The sequence below is a fragment of the Myxine glutinosa genome, chromosome 11, assembly GCF_964187855.1.
Source record: "Myxine glutinosa chromosome 11, kmMyxGlut1.1, whole genome shotgun sequence".
NCBI classification, from domain to species: Eukaryota; Metazoa; Chordata; class Myxini; order Myxiniformes; family Myxinidae; genus Myxine; species Myxine glutinosa.
Genome location: NC_136271.1, coordinates 123,684,579 through 123,701,533, shown reverse-complemented (window position 1 = coordinate 123,701,533; position 16,955 = coordinate 123,684,579). Strand labels below are relative to the sequence as shown.

Here is a 16,955-nt window from a genome sequence, read left to right as displayed (position 1 = left end):
TTACAAAATTAAATAATTCTCATATCCGAATCCATATTCAGATCTTCACCAAAATCGAATCAATTAGTCCTTGTCACACACACAACCTGACCAGTGACCACCACGTATCGTCCAAACCCATCCACAACCTTTTGAGATATCCTGCTATATATCGTTTTTGGCCCTATCTCCCAATGGTAGAAACAGAAACCCATCTCCCAATGGAAGAAACACTTAAAAAATTCTAGTAGCCTGATCAGAATCCCTATCTTCACCAAAATCTAATCATTTCGTCCTTTTCACATTCTTCAAATTCGTCTCTTCCAAATTTTGTCCGAATATATCCACAACTTTTTGAGATATCTTGTTCACAAACAGACAGGCAGGGGTGAAAACAACCTCCATCCACCTTTGGTGGCGGAGGTAAAGACAGGGTGCTGCCCACTCTTCAAAGTAAACCACAAAGTGGTACAGCGAGAGCAGGCACTCTGTGGTTTCACTGTGGATATTGTAACGGTCAGGGGGTCTCTAAGACCAATGTGCTTGCCAGGTGGATAGGGGAGGAGAAGATGCCATGTCCCCCCAAATTTGGCCGAGCAATGCCAAAGGATGGTTTTCCTTCCCCATACTAATACTTTGGGGCTCAATAGGCCCTCAAAAAGTCCATTGCCCTACCCCTGTTCTATTCCAGCAGGAAATTCCCTTTAATTGCTTTATATTGCAGAGTTTCTGCTCTGAGATGTGCTGTCAACTGCAGGACCTTATATAGAAAGGTGTGTTTCTTTCTAAATCATGTCCAATCAGTTGAACTAGCCACTGGTGGACTCCAATCAAGTTGCTGAGATATCGCAAGGATGATCAAAGGAAGTTGGATGCACCTGAGCTCAATTTCGAGTGTCATAGCCAAGGATTGAATATTCCGAGACATTTCAGCTTTTCATTTTTAATTAATTTGTAAAAATTTCGAAAAAAAATATTTCACTTTGACATTATGGGGTATTATTTGTAGATCAGTGACAAAAGCACCTCAATTTAATCCATTTTTAATTCAGGCTGCAACACAACAAAATGTGAAAAAGTCAAGGGGTGTGAATACTTTCTGAAGGCACGATCTAGGAGTCCTGATTTAACCCCATACAAATCTTTTATTAAACTGACATATGTGGAAAAATTACATGCCCAGACCAAGGAATCGTACCCAGGTCCTCTGGAAAGCTTGTAGCAGTGCTCTGCCATCTGAGCTATCTGGGTGACCCTGACCATTAAGCCATTTAATTCCCTTTAAGCCAGCCATTAAGCCCGATTAAGCCATTTTAGCCCGATTAGGCCATTTTAGCCAGATTAAGCCATTTTAGCCCGATTAAGCCATTTGAGCCCGATTGATGCAAGTTTCCCACACATATGTTTGCCACTCTCTTTTAAAAAAAATTTTTACTAAAAAAATCTTTTTTGTGGGGATGGCCTAAACCTAAAGAAAAGGCATATGCCAGCAAACCCGCTAATTTGGACGAACTTGAAAGTTCTATCTGCAAATATTTTTGCCAACTTGCCAAAGGAGTTTCTTCGGCGATCAATGGAAAATGTTGTTGTACAATTGAGAAAATGCTGGGAATGCAGGAGCTCACATTGAAATTCGATGTTCACAAATTAAAACTACGATAAATGGCATTTCAGGAAAAATATTTTGGTGTTTGTTTTATTTACATGAACAACGTGGTATCTCCTGTCTTCCTATTTCTTGCCACCACCATCTTTGAACTGCAATTACAGACTGCTAAACCTCATACCGTAAATCAATCTGCATTCTCTGAGCAACTGTTATTTTCTCAGCCATAATAGATCTGAAAAACCGAAAAAATTACATTTATGGCAATAAATAAGCTTTCAAACAACAAATTAATGCTCTACCTATAATAGCAATATAGAGTTATAAAAGCAGGCAGCACACTTTTGTCAACATTTGGTTGAGAAAATGATATATAATTTTCCACTGATGTAGATTTTCTAAAGGCTTTTTCTGAAGTATAAAGTAAATAAAGACTGGTTTTCCAATAAGTTTGCATGATAAAAGCTAATAACGGTGATAGAAGTATGTTGACATGTCTGCTGTTGATGCAAGTTCTCCGTTACTTTACCCTTGTCTCTGCGCAATAGTAGTTCCCCCTCTTGTGTTTCTCATTCTCAAATGCAGTGACGTATCTGAAACAAGAGTGGGGTCCCTTCCTTCACGAGGCCTGGAAAAAGTGCAACAACTGACGGCACAAAAAGCATACTGGCTCAAAAAGCTCCCACCAGTTTCAGCGCTGCCCTCACTTACCAAAGCCAGCCTCACATATTCATGTCACTGTTGTGCATTTCGTGAACAAAAAAGGGAGCTTCAGAGGTGAATTCTTCTTGGGCTTCAAATGGCAATAAATATGAATCTGTGCCAACCGGTGAAGCATGATGGTGGCACCATTTTCCAGTACCAAGTGTGTGACTAACAATACATGCCTAATATGTAAGCCTTTTATTTACAATGAATTGTTTTTTGTAACTGAAGACTGATTTCTATCCCCTGGTCAGACCAGATATCTGTGATACCACATTCCTGGATGTTGCAATTCAGCAAGAATACCCGCGATACCAATACTTGGCTTCCATCGGCAACGACAGTCCAGCGACCCCTGTGGCAGAGTACAAGCTTCATGCCCACTTGGAATTTAACATGAGCCTTGCAGAAGGCTCCATGATGGGCTTTGGAGACCAGATACGCGTTACAGGTTTCATTAACGAGAGCAAGTTTGACGACTATAACCTCGACTACTACCAATCATTGTGCGTGGTGGAAATGGATTGCCAGCCCGCACCCGACGACTTCAATCCTTGCGAGGACATCATGGGCGATTGGTTTCTACGTGCGACTATCTGGCCCGTGGCTTTGCTTGCAGTTCTCGGGAACCTAGTAGTCCTGGTGGTACTTTTGTCTAGCCAATACAAGCTCACGGTTCCACGTTTCCTCATCTGCAATCTTGCCATTGCCGACCTATCTATGGGCGTCTACCTGCTTATGGTGGCCGTAACTGATATGCGGACTCAAAGTGATTTCCACAACCATGCCATAGATTGGCAGAACGGATCCGGATGCACCACGGCAGGTTTCCTCACCGTCTTTGCAAGCGAACTATCTCTTTTCACACTCACGGCTATCACTATGGAACGTTGGCACGCCATTACGCACGCCATGCGTCTTGATCGCAAGATGCACCTGCGCCAGGCTGGTGTCATAATGCTTGTGGCCTGGATCTTGGCGATAACTCTCAGCACTTTACCACTGCTTGGCATCAGCAGTTACTCAAAGGTGTGCATTGTTGCAATTTCAGATGAGGTGCGGTGAGATTTTGACGTTTGTGTTCCTCGTGTGAGGCAATCAAAACCTTATTCCAAATCCAAAGTAGCAGCATGAATAAAATATATAAATATGAATAAATTTCTGCAAGAAAAGTCAACAGGTTTATCTTCCAATTCAAATTTGGCGAAGCATAAACCCTTCTGGCTACATGCAGACTGACCAGGTGGATGAGTGAAGAATTGATATAAAATTTATCCTCGCATTATTCAATACTAGCAACGGTACCCACCCTACGGGCGGGGCTTCAATTGGGAGGACCAAATTAAAAAGGCAAAATATCAGAAATTGAAGGCTTTTTTTTCTTTTAAACCATTTATATAAACATCCGTTAAATCATATCACACGCAAATCATCAAAATCTAAACAGTATTTGTAGAATTTCAATAAAAGCCACATCACTGTTCATATCGGTAAATATTATTCCATTGTGTTTGGGAAAATTGGAAAAATTGGGAATTGGAAAAACAATATAGCCTATTTTACTCCAGGGGGTCCCAGGATTACCCACCCAAAATTTTGTTGTAATCGGTTCAGCTGTTTTTGCAGTACCTGGGAACAGATGGACAGACATTTGGTGAATTGTAGTAAGATAAAAGCCACATCACTGTTCATATCGGTAAATATTATTCCATCGTGTTTGGAAAAATTGGAAAAATTGGGAATTGGAAAAACAATATAGCCTATTTTACTCCAGGGGGTCCCAGGATTACCCACCCAAAATTTCGTTGCGATCGGTCCAGCCATTTTTGCGGTACCTGGGAACACACGGACAGACATTTGGTGAATTATAGTAAGATTATCTGCTATTTTGTGAAGAAATATATTTTAAATATTTAGCCGTTTGCAAAACAATATCCGAGTAACTTGTGAATCATAGAAGAATAAAACCCGATTAGTTACCCCTGCCAAAGAGCTTTTCTCTGATGGCAGCCCAGTCGTATTTTCCATTTTCATACTGCTGGTTTGAGTCAAAATATCCCTAAAATCCCCCCAAGAAATGGTCTTGCACCAGCATAACTTGTCCCTGATCTTATTCCATTTCTGTGTAGTTTCTAGCCGGTATTGCACGTTCCTCCCAGGGGTGGTTGGGTTTCCCAATGCAATTGTCTTGGAAGTCGTGTTTTTGGCTCAACTTTTTGACACCTCCTTGAATATGCCAGTATTTTGTCAGTTAAATAATTTCATCTGCTCAAGCAATGTCAGGGTAATACTTAATACTAATTTCAACATCTTATGATTGGTGCACAAGCACGTGCATGTTGTCAGGTCAAACTTGCACCTCCTCACATCTGTGGCGACCGAAGTGCAACACATGATGCAAGTCAAATCGAAAAAATTGTTACATATTTCATGTGTCCCCAATGTTGATTGCATGTACAAACTCTCATTACCTGCGCCACCAAAGGTGAATGTAGCTTATGTTTTTACCCCCGTCTGTCTGTCCGTTTGTTTGTTTGTGAACAAAATGTCTCAAAAAGTTGTGGACGGATTCGGACGAAATTTGGCAGAGACGTAGCGTGTGTGACAAGGACGAAACGATTACATTTTGGTGAAGATCCGGATTCGGATCCGGCTACTAGAATTTTTCAAGTGATTCTTCATCATTGGGAGAGAGGGCCAAAAACGATACATAGCAGGCTATCTCAAAAAGTTGTGGACGGATTTGGACGAAACTTGGTGGACCGGTTGGGTGTCTGACAAGGCGGATTCGATTTGATTTTGGTGAAGATCTGAATATGGATTCGTACATGAGAATTATTTGATTTTTAAAGTGTTTCTTCACCATTGGGAGATTGGACCAAAAAACGATGCATAGCAGAATATCTCAAAACGTTGTGGACGGATTTGGACGAAACTTGGTGAAGAGGTCGGGTGTCTGGCAAGGACGATTCGATTCAAATTTGGTGAAGATCTGAATATGGATTCGGATATGAGAATTGTTTAATTTTTAAAGTGATTCTTCACCATTGGGAGATCGGGCCAAAAACGATACATAGCAGGATATCTCAAAAAGTTATGACGGATTTGGACGAAACTTGTTGGACAGGTTGTGTGTGTGACGAGGAAGAATCGATTCAATTTTGGTGAAGATCCGGATCCGGCTAGTAGAATTTTTAAAGTGATTCTTCACCATTGAGTGATATGGCCACCAGGTGGAGGTATGATCTCCACTGAGTGCCGTTCGAGTTTGATATTGTTTTGCATTTTTCGGTATTTGACCTTTTGACCCCCACCCCAGGGGTCTCCCTTTCTGAGGTCGCTCTGCTCTTCTGTGCGCTGCTGCCCATTGTCGATTGACTTTATTCACAGTCGATTACAGGTGATTGTTTAACGCTTCGAGTGCGCGTGTGTTCTGCAGGTTAGTATCTGTTTACCGATGGACGTGGAACTCCTCTCATCGAAAGTCTACGTCATCGGCATACTTAGCCTCAGCATCTTTGCCTTCAGCATCATCTGTGCGTGTTACGTTCACATCTACATCATCGTCCACAAACCCAACTGCGTCGCAGGCAACCAGGACATGAAGATGGCCAAGCGCATGGCCGTGCTCATATTTACCGACTTCACCTGCATAGCACCTATCGCCTTCTTCGCAATTTCCGCAGCACTCGAATGCCCGTTCATCACCGTGTCGGACTCCAAGATCATCTTGGTCATCTTTTACCCACTTAACTCCTGTGCGAACCCGTTCTTGTATGCTCTGTTCACGCAGCCCTTCCGCCGCGATCTCTTCGTGTTGCTCGGTCGCTGCGGTCTGTGTCGGAGTCGCGTGCAGCTCTGTCGCGGTCAGGTGGTCGCGGTGGGTGCCCCGTGCACCCTCGGGCATAAAGGGTGCTGCACGTCCAGCCTGTGACGGAGTGCACCGACCACCGCCCTCACTACACACGTACCAACACCCTGCGTTAACCTTGTACTCTATTAACTTTTGCTAGGGAGGAAACCCCCTCTCCCCCTCCCTCCCCTTCCATTTCCCCTCTCCTTCCCCCTTTTGTGTCGGTATGTTTTGTGTGTGTGTGTGTGTGTGTGTGTGTGTGTGTGTGTGTGTGTGTGTGTGTGTGTGTGTGTGTGTGTGTGTGTGTGTGTGTGTGTGTGTGTGTGTGTGTGTGTGTGTGTGTGTGTGTGTGTGTGTGTGTGTGTGTGTGTGTAATGTGTTCGGTCTTACACGAGCCTCGACTCTATATACAAAAAAAAATAAAAATCCTGCTATCCACATACACATTTGTATATTCAGTGTGTCCTCTGCAACTCACCTTTGGCTCTCCATACCCACCTCGTACGAATGTAAAAGGCTGAGATAGCGACAAATAACACACAACAATTCTGGGAACTTGCACCGGTTTATATTTTTTACAAATCATATACCGATCAAATCATTCACCAAGGTACAGACTGACGAGTAGCATTTCATTTACGTAAAGTAGTTGAAACTTTACAAGTTGTGGGAACTAATTTCTGAGTGTCTATGAATGTTTGTCTCTCACATTTTATTATCTTTCCTGCAATTTCTCAAAGGAAAGTCTGCGATGGCCGGCCCGCAGCCCCCGGCATCGCACATTGAGTGTCGAGTTCCAGTGTTCGATTGAAGCTCTTAAGTTATTACCTGCATCACCAAAGGTGGATGGAGGTTATATGTTTTCACCCCTGTCTGTCTGTCCGTTTGTTTGTTTGTGGACAAAATATCTCGGAAAGTTGTAAACGGATTCAGACGAAATTTGGCAGAGATGTAGCGTATGTGACATGGACGAAATGATTAGATTTTGGTGAAGATTTGGATCCGGCTAATAGAATTTTTCAAGTGATTCTTCACCATTGGGAGATGGGGTCAAAAACGATACATAGCAGGATATCTCAAAAAGTTGTGGACGGATTTGGACGAAGCTTGGTGGAGAGGTCGTGTGTGTGACGAGGAAGAATCGATCCGATTTTGGTGAAGACCCAGATCCAGCTCGTGGAAAGTTTTTAGTGATTCTTCACCATCGAGTGATATGGTCGACCAGGCGGATGTACGCTCCCTACTGAGTGCCGGTCTAGTTCCTTTTTGTCACCACTCAATCAGCAAATTTTGTGTCAAAATATTTGTGTCCCACCCAAGGCTGTGACAGTGTATGCGCGCACGGAGAAAAATTATAAAACGTTTCCAGAAATCTGTAAACATGTCTGGTTCCGTTGATAATCTGCACTATAAAAGGATCAGCCTGTAAATCCAGTCTCCATCCATCCGTACGTCCGTTCAGGGCGGGGTTTATGTCACCAGCCTATCAGATCAGTTCCCTTCGGCGCTGGGCGGGGTGAAGAGGCGGAACCTGCAAAATTTTTTTATCGCCGCCATGTTGTTTATAGACGTGTTTTTCACACACAGATACGTATTGGTGGCTGTATTCTTTAGTTCGCTATTAGTTACATTTTCTACTAGTACCGACTGCAAAGCCGCAATGAGCCGGCGAAGCCAAAACCTCTTGCCACTATTTTACCCATCACTATGGCATCAGTAGGTTAGGTAGTTGGTAGTAGGTAGGTAGTTGGTAGTAGGTAGGTAGGTTGGTAGTAGGTAGGTGTAGTAGGTACGGTACCTGGTAAGACTTGGTAAAAGAGAAGAGCAGATAGTCCTCCCCAATGGCAATACCTGCATACAATAAACGTCACAAGAAGCTTAAGGAAGTAACTATACGATGTGCTAGCTTAAGGCCTATTTTTAACTGGGCTTAACATATGTTTTCACAGTAAGTGTGTAGTCTTCTAACTTCAGTCGCTGTCAGGCGCCAGGGCTGGTTCTCTGACTCTCCGGGCACGGCGGCTTCATCCACCAGAAGAAGTTAGCTTGCAGTGATTAATTCGGTGAATTCCATCTCAACTTCGGATATTTCCGGCCGTGAAAAACTATCCGTATTTCTAAACTAAATATGTAAACTGCTTATACCGTATTTCTGGCCGTGAAAAACTATCCCATACGGCCGCGAGATTTCTAAAAAATAATTCTTCGTCAATGTTAGAATATTTGACGCCGTTTTCACCGTCCGAAACGCGTAATAAGCTTTAAAAAATTTTTTTTTCCAAATGCTCGAATCTCATTGGTTCTGGTGTTTGATGACAATTTTCGTTGAAGATAACGAGGTTGGTCTTAACGTATTTTAATTACTAATGAGAGGTTTCATTAGTTGTGAATCAAAGAACGACGGGTGAAACAAACTCCTATTGAACTTTTTCGCAATTGTTTTATGCAAACTTCCGTATCCGGTCGATGGCGCCCACCATTGAGTGCTTTCATTTTAGAAATATTTTTGCAAATGCTTGACTCACATTGGGTCCGGTGTTTGGTGACGCGTTTTGTTGAAGATAACCAGGCCCGTGCGGGCCGATGTTGGTCTTAAATTATTTTATTAATACATCGGAGGTGCATAAGATTGTGAATCAAATGACGGGTGAAAGAAACTCCTAATGAACGTTTTAAATTTGTTATGCATACTTCCGCCTCCGCAAGATGGCTGCGCCCACTGCGCTTCGGATTCTCGAGCCAAGGCATAATCAGGTTTTCAACATAATACGTACTTGTTTATTGACAACACCGGCTTCGCCGGCTACTAGTACCGACTGCAAAGCCGCAATGAGCCGGCGAAGCCAAAACCTCTTGCCACTATTTTACCCATCACCATGGCATCAGTAGGTTAGGTAGTTGGTAGTAGGTAGGTAGTTGGTAGTAGGTAGGTTGGTAGTAGGTAGGTGTAGTAGGTACCGTACCTGGTAAGACTTGGTAAAAGAGAAGAGCAGACAGTCCTCCCCAATGGCAATACCTGCATACAATAAATGTCACAAGAAGCTTAAGGAAGTAACTATACAATGTGCTAGCTTAAGGCCTATTTTTAACTGGGCTTAACATACGTTTTCACAGTAAGTGTGTAGTCTTCTAACTTCAGTCACTGTCAGGCGCCAGGGCTGGTTCTCTGACTCTCCGGGCACGGCGGCTTCGTCCACCAGAAGAAGTTAGCTTGCAGTGATTAATTCGGTGAATTCCGTCTCAACTTCGGATATTTCCGGCTGTGAAAAACTATCCGTATTTCTAAGCTAAATATGTAAACCGCTTATACCGTATTTCTGGCTGTGAAAAACTATCCCATACGGCCGCGAGATTTCTAAAAAATAATTCTTCGTCAATGTTAGAATATTTGACGCCGTTTTCACCGTCCGAAACGCGTAATAAGCTTAAAAAAATTTTTTTTTTCAAATGCTCGAATCTCATTGGTTCTGGTGTTTGATGACGATTTTCGTTGAAGATAACGAGGTTGGTCTTAACGTATTTTAATTACTAATGAGAGGTTTCATTAGATTGTGAATCAAAGAACGACGGGTGAAACAAACTCCTATTGAACTTTTTCGCAATTCTTTTATGCAAACTTCCGCATCCGGTCGATGGCGCCCACCATTGAGCGCTTTCATTTTCGAAATATTTTTGCAAATGCTCGACTCTCATTGGGTCCGGTGTTTGGTGACGCGTTTTGTTGAAGATAACCAGGCCCGTGCGGGCCGATGTCGGTCTTAAACTATTTTATTAATACATCGGAGGTGCATAAGATTGTGAATCAAACGACGACGGGTGAAAGAAACTCCGAACGAACGTTTAAAATTTGTTATGCATACTTCCGCCTCCGCAAGATGGCTGCGCCCACTGCGCTTCGGATTCTCGAGCCAAGGCATAATCAGGTTTTCAACATAATACGTACTCGTTTATTGACAACACCGGCTTCGCCGGCTATTAAGTATAAACAGCACACAGCTTGCCGGTCTAGCAAGATAAGCGCTGAATATTAATAAGCACACATCTGCCACACTGCTTTTTACAAAATACGTTTTTTAAAATGTATACGTCTTTACTCTCTCAGTAAAGTTTTTCTTTACTCTTTCTCACAACGGATTAACTCGTTCGTTAAAGCTACAAAATAAATGGAATGTAATTACTAACGGTTGGTGTTGTTGTTGTTTAAGGCAACGTAATTACTCTTGGAGAAATCTTTAACTTGGGTTAGACTAAATGTTTTTTGTCGTGACTTGGTAGATCTTAATGTTTACACGTGTATACGATCAACAAACGGACCGTGTACACGTTTCATAAAATACACGAACATGCACAAGCCTACGTTGGGTACCACCCGAGCCCGGGTACCACCCGAGCCCGGGTACCACCCCAGCCCGGGTCCCAACCCAACCCAGGTCCCACACCAGCCCGGGTTCCACCTCAGCCAGGGTCCCAACCCAGGCCAGATTCTACCACAGCCCGGGTACCACCCCAGCCCGGGTCCCAACCTAACCCGGGTCCCACACCAGCCCGGGTTCCACCTCAGCTCGAATTCCAGCACAGCCCGGGTCCCACCCAGCTCGGGTCCCACCCCAACCCGGGTCCCACCCAGCTCGGGTCCCACCCCAGCCCGAATTCCAGCACAGCTCGGGTCCCACCCCAGCCCGGGTCCCATCACAGCTCGGGTCCCACCCCCAGCCCGGATACCACCCCAGCTTGGGTTAGACAGCTTGGGTCCCACCCCAGCCTGGTTTCCAACCCAGCTCGGGTCCCATCCCAGCTCGGCTTCCACCCCAGCCACCAAGTATAATCGAATCGGTCCTTCTGCATGTTCACTATCCTGAATGTCTTCACAAGAGGACTCTCGTTGATTTGATAGATAGATTGAGCTATTTGAAATATAAAGTGTTCTGTATATTGAAATGGAACAAAAAGACTGAGGAGGATGCACAGTATTTAAAACGGGGAGGGGTGAGGACAGCCCCCACCACCTTCATATTTTAAAGAAAATCCCAGGTCGATGTATACATAACGTATCAAAAGATGACTTTAATTGGCATGTTGAGAAAATAAACTTCTTGTTTGTATCAGTGTGTGCAGTCGTTATTGAACATATCATCACGCTTTATTGATATAAACATACAGGTGTGGCGGACACAAAAGCCCACTGGCGTGGTGACATCATTCCACGCACCAAGTGGGCGGTGGCCACGCCCGAGGGGTAGGCGTGGCCTCATGATATACACCGGGCGACCAGCCCGGAGCAGTTCAGTGTTACAGTGTGCTCTTACAATAAAGACGTTTATATGTTACCGCTTGTCCGCTTCCTCCTTGCTCACAAGCAGCGTGCGTAATGCCGCGCTTTACTGGTGACCCTCGACGTTGGATCTGCCGTAGCGATCCTTCCGAACACGACGCCATTGCAATGGCCAACGACAAGGCAATGGCGATTAAACTTCCCGAATTTTGGGAGGCCCAGGCCGAAGTCTGGTTCGTTCAAGCCGAAGCCCAATTTCATCCTCGGCGCCTCACCAACGACGACCTGCGCTACTGCCATGTCGTCGCCTCCCTCGGGCCCGGCACGGCCGCTCGAGTTGTGGCCGTCCTTCGCCACCCACCGGACGGCCACAAGTACGAGGCACTCAAGCGGCTACTCCTAGCCACGTTCGGCCTCACGGACGACGCACGGGCCGACCGCCTCCTGGATCTCCCCGAGCTCGGTGAGACGCGCCCGTCGGTCCGAATGGACCATATGCTGTCACTGTTGGGCGACGAAGCCCCCGGTTCGCTATTCCGGGCGCTTTTCCGGCGCCAACTTCCAGCGCAGGTTCGGCTCGCGTTGGCCGGGACCGAGCTAACGGAACCCCGAGCATTGGCAGCCGAGGCGGACAGGTACTTCGCCGCTTCGGACACGCGGGCGAGCGTCGGCGTGGCCGTCACGGCCCTCGACGCTGATGTTCAGCAGCATGTTCCACAGCATCAGCTTCTACAGCATGCTGATGTTCAGCAGCATGCTGATACGCACCTCGTGAACGCCGCCACGCCCCGCCCACCGCCGCGGCGAAAACCGCCACCGCGGGGAAACCCGCCAACTCCACCGGCCTGGCGGAGCCAGCCGCGCTCCTCCAGCTCCACCACCTGGTGCTGGTTCCACGCCAAGTTCGGCCACGAAGCTCGGCGGTGTCATCCGCCGTGCTCCTTCAACGGGTCGGGAAACGCCCGGGCCGGCGCTCAATAGTGGCGATGAGCGCCGGCCGTTCGAGCAGCCTGCTGTTCATAACGGACACCTTCTCCGGGCGCCGTTACCTGTGCGACACGGGAGCGCAGGTGAGTGTCATTCCCGCCGGCACGTCAGACAAGCACGCCGCGGGTGGGGGCCCCGCGCTGCTTGCCGCGAACGGGACGCCCATCCGTACGTACGGAAAACACTGCCTCTCTCTGCGGTTTGGAGGGCAGGTTTTCCGATGGACGTTCGTCACCGCCGACGTGCCCATGGCACTGCTTGGCGCGGACTTCCTGTGCGCTAATGGGCTCCTGGTCGACGTCAAGCGCAGACGGCTTGTCCAGGCCGAGACGTTCAGCTCGCTCGCTTGTGCGTTGCCCAGCTCAACGAGCGGCTTGCCAAGCGGCTTGCCGAATGATTCGGTTCCGGCCACGTTGGTCTGTTCGCTTCCGGCAGCGGACGCATTCACCCGCCTCCTCGCCGGCTTCCCGGCCCTCACGCGGCCCACCTTCTCGGCGGGGGCCGTCAAGCACGGGGTGGCCCATCACATCCCCACCGTCGGGCCACCGGTCTACGCCCGGGCACGCCGCCTCGAGCCGACGAAGCTGGCGGTGGCAAAAGCGGCGTTCGCTACCCTGGAGCGACTCGGCATCGTTCGGCGCTCAGAGAGCGCTTGGGCGTCGCTGCTGCACATCGTGCCGAAGCCCGGCAGGGGATGGCGACCGTGCGGGGACTATCGCCGTCTCAATGACGCCACGACTCCCGACCGCTACCCCGTCCCCCACATTCAGGACTTTTCCGCCCGTTTGGCGGGCAGGTCCTTCTTCTCGAAGGTGGACCTCATACGCGGCTACCATCAGGTCCCCGTCAGGCCGGAGGACGTCCCGAAGACGGCGGTCATCACGCCATTCGGACTCTTCGAGTTCCTGCGCATGCCCTTCGGTCTGAAGAATGCGGCTCAGGCGTTCCAGCGACTGATGGACAGCGTCCTGCGCGACTTGGATTTTGTCTACGTCTACCTGGACGATATCCTCGTCGCCAGCGCGTCCCGCGAAGAGCACCTACGCCACCTCCGCACACTCTTCGAACGCCTGGGCCAGCATGGCCTGATTGTGAACCCCGCAAAGTGCCGGTTCGGCGCCGCCACAATTGATTTTCTGGGGCACCGTGTCACCAGGCACGGAGCCGTCCCCCTGCCGGCCAAGGTGGAGGCGGTGAAGGGGTTTCCGCGCCCCCGCACGATCAGAGGGCTGCAGGAGTTCCTGGGCATGGTGAACTTTTACCATCGGTTCCTGCCCCGTATCGCCCAGCTCCTGCGCCCCCTGCATGAAGCTCTCCGAGGTAAGCCGGGCAAAGGCGACGTTACCTGGACCGAGCAGATGGACACGGCGTTCACGGGCGCGAAGCTCGCCTTGGCTAACGCCACCATGCTCGCGCACCCGGCGCCCGATGCACCGATCGCCCTCACCACCGATGCCTCAGACTACGCGGTGGGCGCGGTGCACGAGCAATGGGTGCGTGGAGCTTGGCAACCGCTGGCGTTCTTTAGCCGGCAGCTTCGCCCGCCCGAACGCCATTACAGTACCTTCGACCGCGAGTTGCTCGGACTTCACTTGGCGGTCAGGCACTTCCGCCATCTGCTCGAGGGCCGTGCGTTCACTGCCTTCGTCGACCACAAGCCGCTGATCTTCGCGATGGGCAAGGTCACCGAGCCGTGGTCGGCCCGGCAGCAGCGTCACCTCTCGGCCGTGTCCGAGTACACGACGGACATCCAGCACGTCGCGGGGAAGGACAACCCGGTGGCGGATTGCCTTTCCCGGGCCGTCGCCCACGCAGTCCACTTCGGCATCGACTATGCCCGGATGGCAGCGGACCAGGCCGCTGACCCCGACGTCCAGGCCTTGCGGACCGCCGTCACGGGCCTCCGCGTCACCGAGGTGCCGTTCGACGGCGCGGGCGCGGCCCTCTTGTGCGACGTCTCCCTCGGGCGTCCTCGCCCCCATCGTGCCCGCGGGCTGGCAGCGCCAGGTGTTTGACGCCATCCACGGCCTGTCCCACCCGGGCGCGAGGGCCTCCCAAAGGCTGATCGCCGACAAGTTCGTCTGGCATGGCCTCCGGAAGGCCGTCTCTCCGGAAATCTCACACTCTTACTATGTCTCTCCGAAAAGACCGACTGGACATCCCTCCCATCTACTTTCTCAACAATCCTCTCCAAGAAGTTCTGTCACTCAAGCTTTTGGGTCTCACTATCTGCCATGATCTTTCCTGGGAAAACCACATTTCCAAGTTGGCCTCCAAAGCCAGTGGCCGACTGGGCATCCTCCGTCGTGCGAAGTCCTTCCTTGGCACACCTGAGCTCCTCACCACATACAAGGTTTTCATCCGCAGCTCAATGGAATACTGTTCTCCCCTCTGGGCCGGTGCTCCTGCCTCACACCCAGCTTGGCTTCGCGCTGTTGACCCCAAAGCTTTCAGAATCATTGGAAACTCCCGCGATGAAGCTAACTCCAACGGCCTTTCACTCACTCACTGCAGGCAGGTTGATGGTCTTTCTGTCTTCTACCAACTCCTCTCCGGCCTTGCTCCCCCAGCTCTCTCTGTGCTCTGTCCCCCAAATATTCCTACAGGTCGCACAAGATCTGCCAGCAACCCTCTCATGGTTAAACTGCCAAAATCAAGACTCTCTGCTCACCTTCACTCTTTCATTCCTCTTTTCTCCCACCTCTGGAACAAACTCCCTCACTCTCTTCAATCCCACTCCTCCCTCCAGGTCTTTAAAACAGCTGTTCACCACCATCTCTCATCTTCCCCCATCCAAAACCTTGATCTTTTCTACCCCCGCGAATTCACCCCAGATCCACTTTTGTGAAATACCAACTTCTTTCCAGGAAGTCCTTGCATTGTCCATGTGTTTTATACTTCTCCCACCTCCCCCCAAGCCCTCTCCCTCCCACAGATCTCCCGATGTCCCTGCTCTCAAATGTTGTGTTTGTGTGCTTCCCCTTCCCTCCCCATCTTGTCCACCGCTCCCCTTCTTTTATGTTTTATGTGTCTGTTTGATTTTTTTTGTGTGATTAGTGTTAGCTCTTTGACGAGCCTCGATCTTGCGTGCAAAAAACCCAAAAAGAAACAAACAAAAGTCCAAGCCCTAGCTCCCGAGCTCCGAAACCAACTTAGTTAACAGAACATTAAATTTCTCATTCTGGCTTCCACTGAAGTTGAACCATAATATCATAGGATGCAGCCCAGTATCTGCTTGTAGTCTGCAAGAATACCTCACTTATATTGTACCTCTATAAAAGCGACCTTGTTTCTGGGTGAGAAACTTGAGCAGAAGAAATGATCCCGTTTAAAAAACAAATGGCTTATTTTGAGAAATGATCATTTTCCCATTTCATTCCATTACCATATCTTACCATCCTCCGGGTCCATCGGACCATCAGACTGCAGGTCCTCCACTTTGATCTGCAGGATTTCAAATTCTTCTGTCTTGTCACCACAGTTGTTTATACGATCAGCTGCAACAGGCAGTTCAGAACCTTCATGTGCACTGCACAGGAAACGCGACAGAAAAGGGATCCGCAAATTCTAACCCAAAGATTCGTCACATGGATGTTGAGGAGGGAATGAAAATAAAGAAATAAATAAAACAAAGAACAAAAAAAAATTGCTCTTTTATTTTATTTTTTGTATGCAACGTCAAGGCTTGTGGAAAAGCTAGATCACTGAACGCAAGATCACGTGGACTTGCAGGTATGAGGGGGTAAAGGTTTGGGTGTGTTGTGGAATTTTTAAAGCGCCTTTGAATTGATTTGACAAGACTCAAGAGAACTAAATGTCCACATTCGTCTCAGAAGACAATCAAAGATTTAATGACACATGGGAATACTTGATTCACTTCCACCAAAGGTATTTACAAAATACACTTCCATTTGAGTTACACATACACGAATAAAACGAAATCACTACGCTACATTCGACACAGATCAACACTACATTTAATACATCACAAGTGAACCAAGAACTCTCCGAGGGTGCCGTGGCATAGCTTTTTATATAGTCAGAGATCAAAGAGCGGGGTCAGGTAAGGTTGAAGAAAGATAACAGGCATTCCGTGTCTTCAACTCGTTGGGTCAGCTCTTTTTCTTTCTTCATATGCAACTCTCCCAGCCATAAAATGTCAAGTCATGGAGAAAACAGAGATTTCTAACATCTTACAAAATATACAAAGCCTTCTGTTTCTAATAGATAATATGCCTTCGCGTGACTGAGGAGATCGGTTGCTTCTCAATCTCTAAGAGAAAAACAGGGTCAGACAAAGTTCGAATATACATCATTCTTATAAGTTCTAGGTATTAAATCTTTTTAATACATATGTGTATATAGGTGTCGTATGAAAAGTCGTATCATATAAAAATATGCTATATCTGCAATATCAGGCTAACAAAGGACTATATCTCTCTACTCTTTAATCAAACTTACTTTGCTGTGTGGTTATAAAATGAGATAGGCATCACAGCTTGGGTTGAATGTCTGCCTCTAATGTGAGCCTATTGAATTGTTATATAGTTCAT

General features: G+C 47.7%; 1 protein-coding gene across 1 annotated transcript in view; it reads left to right on the top strand.

Moving 5' to 3' along the window:
* LOC137414879 (thyrotropin receptor-like) overlaps positions 1-6,584 on the top strand; it is a 126,297-nt gene extending 119,713 nt beyond the window's left edge. Inside the window, exons 9-11 of the mRNA XM_068100428.2 lie at positions 2,171-2,362; positions 2,545-3,319; positions 5,730-6,584. Of these exons, the coding sequence (XP_067956529.1) occupies positions 2,171-2,362; positions 2,545-3,319; positions 5,730-6,224 (1,462 nt within the window). The 3' untranslated portion in view covers positions 6,225-6,584. The remainder of the gene's footprint in view (positions 1-2,170; positions 2,363-2,544; positions 3,320-5,729) is intronic.
* Positions 6,585-16,955: the final 10,371 nt, after the last annotated feature.